Source organism: Pocillopora damicornis, chromosome 5 (genome assembly GCF_964200805.1).
Source record: "Pocillopora damicornis chromosome 5, jaPocDami1.2, whole genome shotgun sequence".
Taxonomy (NCBI): Eukaryota; Metazoa; Cnidaria; class Anthozoa; order Scleractinia; family Pocilloporidae; genus Pocillopora; species Pocillopora damicornis.
Window position 1 is genome coordinate 12,189,681 of NC_142674.1, and position 10,938 is coordinate 12,200,618.

Consider the following 10,938-nt stretch of genomic DNA (forward strand, 5'->3'; position numbering starts at 1 on the left):
GAAAATCAGAATAACTAATCAGACCTAAAAATTTAATTGCTTACTTGGTTGACACAACGCTTGAGAACCCTTGTCATCCGCCTGACATTGAGGTGGAATGTTTAACTTTCCATCGATGCGATCGCATGATGCAAGTTCAAACTCCTCTCCAGCGCAAGAGACATCGGACATTGCAAAAGGTATTCCCTCAGCCTTTATGTCTGACCCAATAAATTCCGCTAAAGCCTCTTCAAAGCCAAGTTGACGACAAATAACTTTGACATCATTAAAGTCCCATTTATTCCTACATATCTTCGCCCATTTCCCCTTGTAAAACACTTCCACTCTTCCTCCATACTCCACATTTGCGCCATTCAAGCGAACAGGAACTTATGGAATTACAAAAATTTTAATCCATTAAGATGGAAAATACTGGTTATCAAGAATCAAGAATGCCTTTAAATCACGAAAGGATAAATAGTTCATGCCAGTCTAAGTGTTTAGTTTTAAGGGAAATTCTAGGTGTAAAGTAATCAGTATTCGTACGTTGGATGTATCGTTCTTTGTCCGATGTAGTTCACGACATTTACATAGTTTCCTTGCAGCGATGTTTTACGACGAACCTCTTTTACATTGCTTCGTGACTGTGCTTTAAATTGTGAAACAAGATTTTTTTTAAAAAAATGTTGGAACATTCAAGACGTGTCTTCTTAGCCTAAAAGCGTTTACTTTCGGCGAACACAATAGGGTGATTTACATTTTAAATTAGAACGTCATTTTTAAAGCATTTCTCATGCAATTATCAAGAAAAAGGCATTTAGTTAAGTATAAGTAGGGTGAAAATTGTAAAATTCCTTAGTTTCACGAAAGAGAGAGAAAAAAGGAAACTAGAGGGATGTTAAAGTTTTAAGGAAACTTAGTGAAGGGTTTGGAGGTTGTGAAGTTCATGAAACCGAAATGCATAACTGCGCAGTTAGGTTCTTCTTTCGGCAGCAATTCAACTGTAATCGTCTCAGGGCGTAAACAAACCCACCAGATTTTAAGCGATACATACCTTTTTAGAACCTAAAGATACCCGAAGATGAGCAATCATTGATCTCGGGAAAGTTTTAATCACCGGAGTGTGAGTAAATCTATCAAGTTACCATCTTTGGAGATCATGCGGATATTAAATGAGTGCAATTCATTATTACCTTTGCAAATTTGTTGTTTTTTTTCCAAGTTGTTTTGACATCTGGTCGGAATGGTACAGTTGTAGTCGGTGGACATCTCTGAAGCATTGCCACGTTCTGCGTACCATGTGTAATTAGCAAAGACGCCGTTGTCAAAGTAGCCCATGGCCATGCAGGTTGAATTTTCATCTGCTTTATCCCATTGACTGGTACAAAGCTTTTGCCAACTGCTGTTTGAGAATATCTTCATTGTACCGACAGATGGGTTCTTCTCTGTTTCAAATCGCAAGGGAAATTCTTCAAATATTAAAAAAAAAACAATAGATAAATAAGGATAATAGTAAACAACGTGGACTAATTAAGCTTAGGTAAATTCTTGTGTCGATGATGTCGCCATATAATTACCTAGTAACAGTAGTCCTTGCATTGCTGAAAGATTTCTTTTCAGTTTATGGTGGAAGAATTTCCTGTTTAGCTAAAATGATTTTCTTTTCCAGCTGGTCAATGCCAAAACTGAGGCCCTCGCATCGTCAAACATGTTTCTTGTCAGCAGATGATAGTTAGCTTTACTGGCTTGACTAGAAAGGTATTGCTCACAGACAACCAAAAGAAATTCGTAATCGCCATTGTGCATATAGTGCAGACTTCTTACAGAGCAACCACAAATATCAGCGAAAACTTGTGCCAAGAATTTAGTACCTATTGTAGCACAAATGATAGTGGAGATTTGTTTTGTTTCTTTAAAGAAAAGCATGGTGAATTCCGTACAGGTACAGAGTTTGTGCATTCATGAAGGATTTCTGATGATGATTTTCTTATATTGAACTCCTGACTTTTGATAATTTGAGCATTTCACATATTTTGCCTGGATGATTATGTGATTAAAGTTAAAACTCAGAAGTTCCATTCATTTGTTCTTATTCTAACTTTTATTCCTGTATTTTTTCTCTTTTGTTTAAACAAAGAAGTTTTCATCCACTGAAATCAGAAAAGCTGCAATTTGTGTGTTACCTTCTTGGCAACTGGACATGTTGCTACATTCTCTCAGCAGTGCTCCAGTACCATCGCAGTGTTTCCCACCATATGCTGGTTCTGGATTGGCGCATTCTCTCTGTCTGGTTTGTATACCAGCAACTGGCTTGGTACAGATACTCCAGGAGTTCCACTCACTCCAGCCACCATCCACTTACAAAGTTTTAAACAAAAACATTTGATAAACAACCATAGACGACATGTTTGGATCATTTACCCAAATAAAGTATGTAAGACAGTGGTGCAGTCTCTATTTCTACCTTTCTCTATAATTACTTCGAATGCTCAAGTTAACATTTGGTTACGGTAAACTCATTAATTTGGTATTTGGCGCGATGCCGAAGGGTTTGCCATGAACTTATCGAGACACGCTTCTGAGAGCAAAAACATAACTCGAGAGTGGTATTGGTGAGGGCCAGTGGGTTGGGGTCCAAGCGAGCAAGATGAACGTGAAATACTGGGAAGGTGTCCGACATGGATGGGTTGACGGCTTCGTCTTGACATGGGTTCTGGATAGATTGTCTGCTAAATTCAAGAGAGAACCTTTTCTATACACAATGGTAAAATTGTAACGCTGTAGGAAAAGCAACATCTTTTGCAGACACTTAGGTGCTAAGGCGAGGTCCTTCTTGAAGATTGACTGAAAGAGTTGGTGGTCTGTATAGACCCTGTTGGATTTTCCTAAAAGCAATTCCTCGAATGTGTCGAGGGCTTCAACAATAGCCAGGTATAGCACTCTTCGGTAGTGATTAGGCCTTTTGCACTACACAATGGGTCGTAGAGAAGACTCGTCAAGGGCGCTGCTACTGTGTGGTTTGATGGTTTGTAAGAGGGTAGCTCCCTGGCCATAGTCTGAGGCGTCCACTTGAAGGATCAGTGGCGCAGTTACGTCAAAGTATGCCAGGCAGGCTGCACAGCTGGCTAGGGCTTTTGCTGAATCAAAGGCTTCCTGGTGCCTTGTTGACCACAGTAATAGCATGTCCTCTTTGGTGAGGTTGTAATGAAGTTGGGTGACGCTGCTAAGTTCGGAACAGAATTTGGCCAGGTAATTAATATCCCGTAGGAATCGGCGCACTGCTTGTTTTTCGGTTGGAGTGGGCATGGTGATCATAGCTTTAACTGTGACAGGGTTGGGCTGGAGGCCATCTGTAGTGGTAACATGGCTCATGAAAGTGGCTTTGCAATTAAGGAATTTCATCTTGTTGACATTTACCTTGACATGACGTTGTTCAAATCCCTCAAACACGGCGATAAGGCTACGGTCGTGGTCGATTCTGGCTTCCATGTTATTTACGCTGCAGTCAGGGATTAAGATGCCGTGAGTAATACCGAAGCTTAGGAGGCCATCAAGCACCATATGAATTTGGCGCTGCCGTTCTTTTGATGCAGAGGATATGACTAATGGTAGCCTAGTCCATCTGTAGCAACCCCATGGTGTGAACATTGTGGTAATCAGAGATGATCTTAAGGACAAGGGGATGGTTTGCCTCTTTACATCTATTCCTTCCATGCAGCTAGTGGATGTATTCTTCCAAGGTGGAGATGCTGTTCTTTGGACATCGAATGGCTTTATTGAGGGTCTAAGAAGGGTCTAAGCAGCTCCGTATTTTTCCCGGTTTGGTTGGGGTTGGTTTTGGCTCTCGGTTGAGATACCCTTACTAGCTGGCCAGTGGTTTCATACGCATCCAGGGCCGCTTTGATTGCATCCAGCTTTGAAATGGGTTCACATTGAATGGGGGCATGAATGGGTTTGACATCTGGATCCAAGTCGAGATCGACGGGTAGGCTGAGGAAGCCAAGACCTTGAAAGAGTGAGGTTCAGTTCTTGGAAATGAGTTCCAGAGTTCAAGTCCTTAGTGTAGGCCAGACTCGCATTGACGTATCTGGGGGTGGTAAAGGGGGCCCAGCTGCTGATTCCTGATGGCTTTCAGGTTCAGTCAGCAGTGGTTGGGGAGGGTTACTTACGGAGCATTTCCTTATGAAGTCCGCATGCATAGTCAGCACATCAAGTGCTATGCTTGCCTCTGTACTGAGTAAGGCTGGTTGGTCAGTGAAAATGACTAGGAAGGTGAGGTTACTCGTGAATTTACCTTTACTCGCTTGGGGGGTAAGTTGGCCAATGGATCTGGTTGATGGACTGTCATAGGGTGGAATCACAGTTTTGGATGGTAGAATCTTGGCCCAGGATATGCTGGAAAAGTAGCAGGATAGAAGAGTGTTGCAAGAGGCTGCGGAATTTATTTGGAAAAGAATTTGCACTCTGCAGTTTGAGACTGGTTCCTCCAAAAGAAGCCAGGCGAAATGGCCTTTGTCAGAGGGTGGGGCCGTTGTAGGGACGCCAGTGTTAGGGGAATACCCGCTTAAGGGGGTGAAGCAGTTATAATACTGTATGCCTTCCACGGGAAGGGTGTAGGAGTGCTCTTCTTGTTCCACCAATCTCATGTATTCCCGTCTGGGACCCGGTGGGGTAGGTGTATGGGAGGCAGGTCTAGAGGCTCCGTTCTCTTTGGCAACCTGTTGACAGAAGCCTGCAAAGTGATCAGTTTTGTGACAACATCTGCAAGTGTGGCCTGAAGCTGGGCATATGTCGCGGTAGTGTTGCTGCATGCTGCCACATAAAAAGCAATATCTGTTAAGGAACGTTCCAGGTCTTGATCTGCCCGGAGGTTTTTTGACCAATTCGTGCGCTGTCATGGAAGTGGGAGAGTGAGCTTGTTCTTCTGTGGTGGAATTAGCCAAAAGCTTGTTTGTACGTTGTGCCGCCTCAAACGATATAACTTGACTCACCACGAACGCCGGGGTGAAAAGGGGATCCTCCGGTTTCCGTTGGCCATCTCTGTAAAATACATCTTTTCGGAAGCGACTGAAGGATTCATTGAGACCGAAGAGAAACTTACCCCTCATAAATTCTTGCGCGTTTACACCAAACGATCATCGCCTGACGGCAGTACATATAACGTTTTCTTACGTTGAAATGGAGGTTTGGTAGCGGTCTTACATCAAACTACATGCACCAGCGTAATGTTCTTTGATTTTTTGAAGCCAAACTCAGTGTTTTCCAGCATCATCGTTCGATATCTTAGAAGTGATTTCGATGTGCAAGGTGTCCCATTCAGTTGAAGGAATTGCTAACTCGAAGGGTCTCTTAGCGACGATGTAATGGTCCTCAATCTCGGTGATTCTGCTTTTAGCGGGGTTTCTGTAACCTTCGAGTAAACATTAATCATGAAATCTGGTCTCCCAGTAACGGTTATTGTCACGGTCTGGTCGCACGGCTTGTACATCGAGGATAGACTTTCCGTGCTTCGGCATAGTGCAATTGTGAAATGTTGGTGAAGGTTTGAGATGTTGCCGAAGAAGCTATTCAATGGTGCAGTTGTGTCTACGAGAAGCTGGCTCGCTGTAAAAATCGGTCCTGACACCATGTTAAGCAGCATACTTTTCTAGATTGAGGAAGAATAAGCACATGCGCAGCCATGATGAACTAATTTATTCACACCCCAAGCACGCGTTGATACGGGAACTTTTGAATGTGGTGTAATTATGTGCGAGTAATGAAACGGTAACATGACATATTCTCTGACTCTAAAAAATCTGGCTTTAACAGCGGAAGCAGAACAAAAAGCATAGGACACAAAGGGCGTAGACACACTTTAAAATATAGACTTTGAGCCAAAGAAAAGGAGACAAATGAAACATTCCTAAAATATCTCTCAAATTCATCCCAACACCCGTGACAAACGAATGTAAAATTAGACAACAACTCTTGCAAGATTTTGAATAATTTGCAATTTGCAAGACGAGTGCACCTCCAAAACATCTTTCACGGATAAAACAAAGAAGCACATCCGTTTCATATTAAATCCAACTGGATACCACCGGTTCAGCCTTCTATTACCCATGAGAGCGACTAAGAAAATGTCAAAACACAACTTGCAGAGATTACTGTAACTAAGCCAAAAAATAAATTGTCACGCAATGAGGTTATGGCTTTAAAAGAGTTGAGAAACAATTCTGTTTTAAACCTCAAAAAAGCAAACAAAGGTACAACAGTCATCATGAATACAACTACAACTACAACCTTTCAGAGCGCCGATGGTGAAAACACGCAGAAAAGGGTTAGTGAGATCATTGACCGAATGCGTCGGGGCAAACACATCGATGACATGACGAACAAATGGCTTTCACAAACTCCTAATCCGCTTAGAATACCAATATTCTATAAGCTCACGATAATAAACATGCCTTTACTGGTCGGTAGACCTTTAATCTCAGGATGCGACGGCCCCATCGAAAAAAAATCATCTTTTGTGTAGACACTGCCCCAGACTATAGCGCAATTGCAACAATCCTATATGAAGGATGCCACTGCTTTTCTCAATTTCATAGAAAAAACAAAGGTAGGCAAAGATACTATTCTAGTGTCAATGAACGTTTCTAGCTTGTACACAAATATACCACAAGAAGAAGGAACGAATATTCTATGTGAAGCATACGAAAAGCTCAACGACCATAACGCACCGATCCCAACGCATTACCTCAGGGAAATGCTTGGCTTAATCTTTCAAAGAAAATTTGTTTTAATTCAATGAGGAGAACTTCCCTGGCCGAAACGAAAATGGGCAATGTCATTTGCCAATATTTCCATGGCGAAAATTGAAACGAAATCAATCCAACAATGCGAAACCAGGCCAAGAGAATGGAAACATTACATTGATGGCGTTTTTTCCCTTTGAGATTGAAACAGGGAAGGAGTAGATAGTTTATTAAACGAGCTAACTATTTCCACCCTGCAATCAAATTCACGGCCGAAATATGAGAGAACAAAACCACCTTCCTCGATACCACAGTGTTTAAAGGAGAGAGATTCGCAAAAAATCCAACTTGGACATCAAAACCCATTACAAGCCGACCGAGACCTTTCAATTAACGCTCTTCGCCACATGCCACCCACCAGGCGTAAAACATAGTTTCATTGAAGGTCAAGCAATCAGATTGCTTAGAACAAATGTGCTCTCCGAAAGAAGTATCAAGAGTACCTTTTAAAATTCAAACAAAGCTTCAAAGCAAGATGGTACCTAGAAAACATCATAGAAATGTCTCTGTCAAGGTCAACTTTTCTGCTAGGCAATCGGCTCTTACGTATACACAAAAGCCAAAAGGTTACAACGTACCACTCGGCAGTTAAAAATTTAAACGAATATCGATGGAACATTGGATTCAGCCCTTGCTGGAAGCAATCTTTAAAAAACCTCTGATCATCTTGTACAGAAAGGGAAAATCACGCTCGTGAGAGAAAAAATATAATTTTAAGGCTATAGTGCGACGCGACGACAAAAGCCATATGGGTAGTCCGTGCTAGTCTGTTCTCACCTTTATTCTCGGGCTTAGAAAACCTGGAGTGACATGATTTGGGCGCTTCTCAGTAATTAAAATAAAAATTTCAGCATAAATATGAGACCCAACGTTAAAATGAGAAAACAAAGTAGGCGTTATAGCTCTGCAGGAAGTCATGAATCTCAAGTGGAAACCTCGAAAAACATTTCAAAAATGGTTTTCCATTGGCTCATACAGTGAAAAAATGAGCATATTCCTGTTAGGATGCAGCGAAAGCGAAATATACAGCTTAAAACGGCGCGACCAGTCAGTTAAACTAAATTTTATAAATAGAAAACTTGATAAATGTTAAGAAAATAACATTTTTCTCGTTTTTGTCGCGGCATTCTAAGCGTCCTCCTCTATTCCATTAAATCAAAGGCTTTCGATAACTTAAAATCTGGGATATCGTCTAGTATGGCTTTATTTCGCAGGGCAGCAAAATTTTAAAGTTTTTCTATGGTTTTACCGTGATAATAGTCGATAGTGTTTTGACCAATCAGAATCTACGTTTTCTCTAAGTTCTGTCATTATGTTTAATTTATCGGTTAATCTAAACTCGTTTTTTAAATGCCATCAAAGCATCATTAAAATATTTTTTTATCCTTAATCAAGATCTGGTTTGCAATATGAGAATCGTCTTCACTTTTGAATTTTTGTAGTAACGAAATTGAACATTTGTTCAAATCATGAACCATAACTCTTTTTCCTTTATATGAATAAGAACTGTACCTCCTTTCACTTCAATCCAAAAGGTTGATTTCTTGCTTCCAGTGGGGTTTTTAGCGCTACATGTGTATTCGCCAGAGTCTTCAAACCTCGCTTGAGGAATCGTGAGAGTGTTCTTTTTGCCGCGATTCATCCCATCCTTAGTCCAGAGTACCTCAGGTGTGGGGAATCCGCTTAAAGAGCAATTGAACTGAAGAGGTGAATTGTATGTAACCGACTGATTGATGAGCTGAGGATTAATTTCAGGAGGACCTGGCCATGGAATTAAGAAGCAAAATTAAAAAAAGGTGAAATAAGAGAAAAAAAAAAAAAGGAACAGAAAATGAAAAGAGTAACCGGAAGAGAAAAAGTAAAATTAACATTTACCTGTAACTGTAACCTGAAAAGCTGCTTCACGTTTCCCTTCACTGTTCTTAGCGCTGCATGTATATTGACCAGCGTCTCCATAAGTCACTTGTTTAATGGTGAGCTTGTTCGTGGTATTAAGTAGCTTTCCATCTCTTGTCCAATTCACCTCTGGTTGAGGAAAACCCCTCACAAGACAATCCACTTGAAGGGTTGAATTAAGTTTGACAGACTTCTCTCGCCGAGAATTAATTTCAGGAGGACCTTTATTTTTGAAAAGGCAAGTAATGATTAATGTATAACTATTGCCCCATTCCCTCCATTATCCTTTCTTTTAACCGTCGCCCACCCCCTTCGTAAAAGTTTCTTCTCATCCCCAACTCCCTGCTGTTGTAAAAATAAAAAATGGCAGCGATAAGAAAATACTAAGAATACTAAGCATTCGCTCGCCAAAATCGCGCCTGCTGTGCAGCAGGTGCAATGGTAGTCTTTTCGTTTTACGACTGAACAAAATTTCCTTCGTTTTGCGAGAGAAAATGTAAATATAGCATCTAATCAGAAATAATAAAACTCCGGCAAAAAAAGTGTTGTTTTGAAGAGTGAGGTATTAAATGAAAGGACAGTTGAGGAACATTTTTCAATTTCTAAAACAGGAAATTAGTTCAGTCTTTTACTTTATCCTCATGGATGAAACCACTTACATTTACAAGGCCGTGATTCCTGAGTTCTGGAACAGTTGAATTCTAGAAGTAAGGTTATTTATATAATTTTTTAAAGTAATGATGATTGGGCCTAAGTCAGCCTTTTTTTTAATACAGAGAAACCATTTATTTAGGAGAAGTATTGAACTTTCCGCCAAATTGTCCACCTAGGGAATAGAGAAACTGACAAACAATGCATCAATTCCACCCCGTGTTAGTGATAAGTTTAGAAATGTCACCATTGCTTTCAACTCCACATTTACAATGCCATCAATACCCAAGAATTCATCCATTTCAATAAAAGCTTATTAATGTGCATGCAGTCTCTTGAAGCTGTAAAACAATAATGAAAACCTACAAACACGCCTTTGAGTTACAAATACTGAAATTTTCGTCTTGTCACTTACCGACTCTTTGCCTGTACTGGCCGCACTCTTTGCAGCCTCCATTCCACGATGACCAGGCCATGCAACCTTTGAAAATGATACGTTGTAGGAAAAGAGTCATATGTGAAATCGCTTCCTTGTTTCATAAATCTGAAGCTTGCCATAAAGGATACTAAAATAAATACTTATTTTCGTTGATAACGTGAGTTCCTAAGGTCCAAGGAGGCTTCAAACTATAGCCTTCAAATTTAAAAGATTGATACCTTGCCGTTGCCGATCTCGCCTCATTCGTGTGCTCCCAACATCCTGCAGGAATTTTTCATTTAACCCGGGAAAATGCCAATTTTTTCTGTTTCTCAAATAGATGGCTGTGCAAAAGCATTTTAAAGAAACAAACTAGGATTTCAATATCGTCAGCTTTGAATTCTTAACTTTTGCTGTTAAAGCTCCACCAGAAGATGGCTGAGGCCTGAGACGTTGGAATTTAATCCTTGTAATACTTAAAAGTTTGTTTCTATGCTGGCCTATGCACACTGATATACTGATCCACAAAGAAACACTCTATCTTTCCTCCATTTTTCTATTGGGAACTATTCGTTTGATCAACCATTTTTATTATGCCTACTGATAAATAACAGTTAAAACATGCCTACTTACAATCTGTTAATAGTTAGAATGAGGATGTAAGGCGAACATGAAAAGAAAGTTTGCACATTTAATGAGTAAATAAACAGCTTAACCATGTATACACACCACAGGCTACACACACCATACTCTTCAAACATGTAATCAACTGAACATGCACTCACCCGCTTATAAATCCGGACAGGATACCATGAAAGGGAAAAATAATTCAAACAAAGACATTTATTAATCTAATCAGTTACTTATTTATTTTGAACTTAGCGCTTTGTTCGCTACGTTAATGCTCTCTGTTAAAGTAAATTATCAGATAACAGGTTTTGTAAATCAAACAGACAATGGGCTCCAACCGACATCAATGATATCTAATGATGATCACACAAACGTCTTTCATTATAGGACCTTGGTATTGGCAGGCAGACATCAATCACTGTCATTACATATTATGCTAACACAGCTACCCACAAAACTAACATCGTTTTCAATGAAAATATTTCAATAGTATCGGCGATCGCTAACGGTCATTGATATACACCTGCGGATTCCCCACCTCATAATAAGATTACCACTTGTTGA

General features: G+C 40.3%; 2 protein-coding genes across 2 annotated transcripts; both read right to left on the minus strand.

The window, feature by feature from the left end:
• Positions 1 to 24: 24 nt before the first annotated feature.
• On the minus strand, positions 25 to 3,627 carry LOC149045302 (uncharacterized). The gene is made up of 4 exons (XM_089205886.1): positions 2,991 to 3,627; positions 2,163 to 2,336; positions 1,173 to 1,448; positions 25 to 368 (listed from the first exon to the last, which is right to left on the minus strand). Exons 1-4 carry the CDS (start codon positions 3,625 to 3,627, stop codon positions 25 to 27), a joined length of 1,431 nt encoding a protein of 476 aa, XP_089062012.1.
• A 1,604-nt stretch (positions 3,628 to 5,231) lies between these two features.
• LOC149045303 (fibroblast growth factor receptor-like 1) lies at positions 5,232 to 9,802 on the minus strand. The gene is made up of 4 exons (XM_089205887.1): positions 9,742 to 9,802; positions 8,655 to 8,897; positions 8,292 to 8,540; positions 5,232 to 5,389 (listed from the first exon to the last, which is right to left on the minus strand). Exons 1-4 carry the CDS (start codon positions 9,800 to 9,802, stop codon positions 5,232 to 5,234), a joined length of 711 nt encoding a protein of 236 aa, XP_089062013.1.
• Positions 9,803 to 10,938: the final 1,136 nt, after the last annotated feature.

Excerpts from the sequence above, each read along its gene's own strand:
- LOC149045302 (XM_089205886.1), bottom strand. The coding sequence starts at position 3,627 with ATGTTCACACCATGGGGTTGCTACAGATGGACTAGGCTACCATTAGTC. Across the intron at positions 2,337-2,990 it reads ACAAACCATCAAACCACACA|TGGATGGTGGCTGGAGTGAG; the intron begins GTAGCAGCGCCC and ends AAACTTTGTAAG. Across the intron at positions 369-1,172 it reads AAAACAACAAATTTGCAAAG|TTCCTGTTCGCTTGAATGGC; the intron begins GTAATAATGAAT and ends TAATTCCATAAG.
- LOC149045303 (XM_089205887.1), bottom strand. The coding sequence starts at position 9,802 with ATGGCCTGGTCATCGTGGAATGGAGGCTGCAAAGAGTGCGGCCAGTAC. Across the intron at positions 8,898-9,741 it reads CCAGTACAGGCAAAGAGTCG|GTCCTCCTGAAATTAATTCT; the intron begins GTAAGTGACAAG and ends TCAAAAATAAAG. Across the intron at positions 8,541-8,654 it reads TTTTCAGGTTACAGTTACAG|GTCCTCCTGAAATTAATCCT; the intron begins GTAAATGTTAAT and ends TTCCATGGCCAG.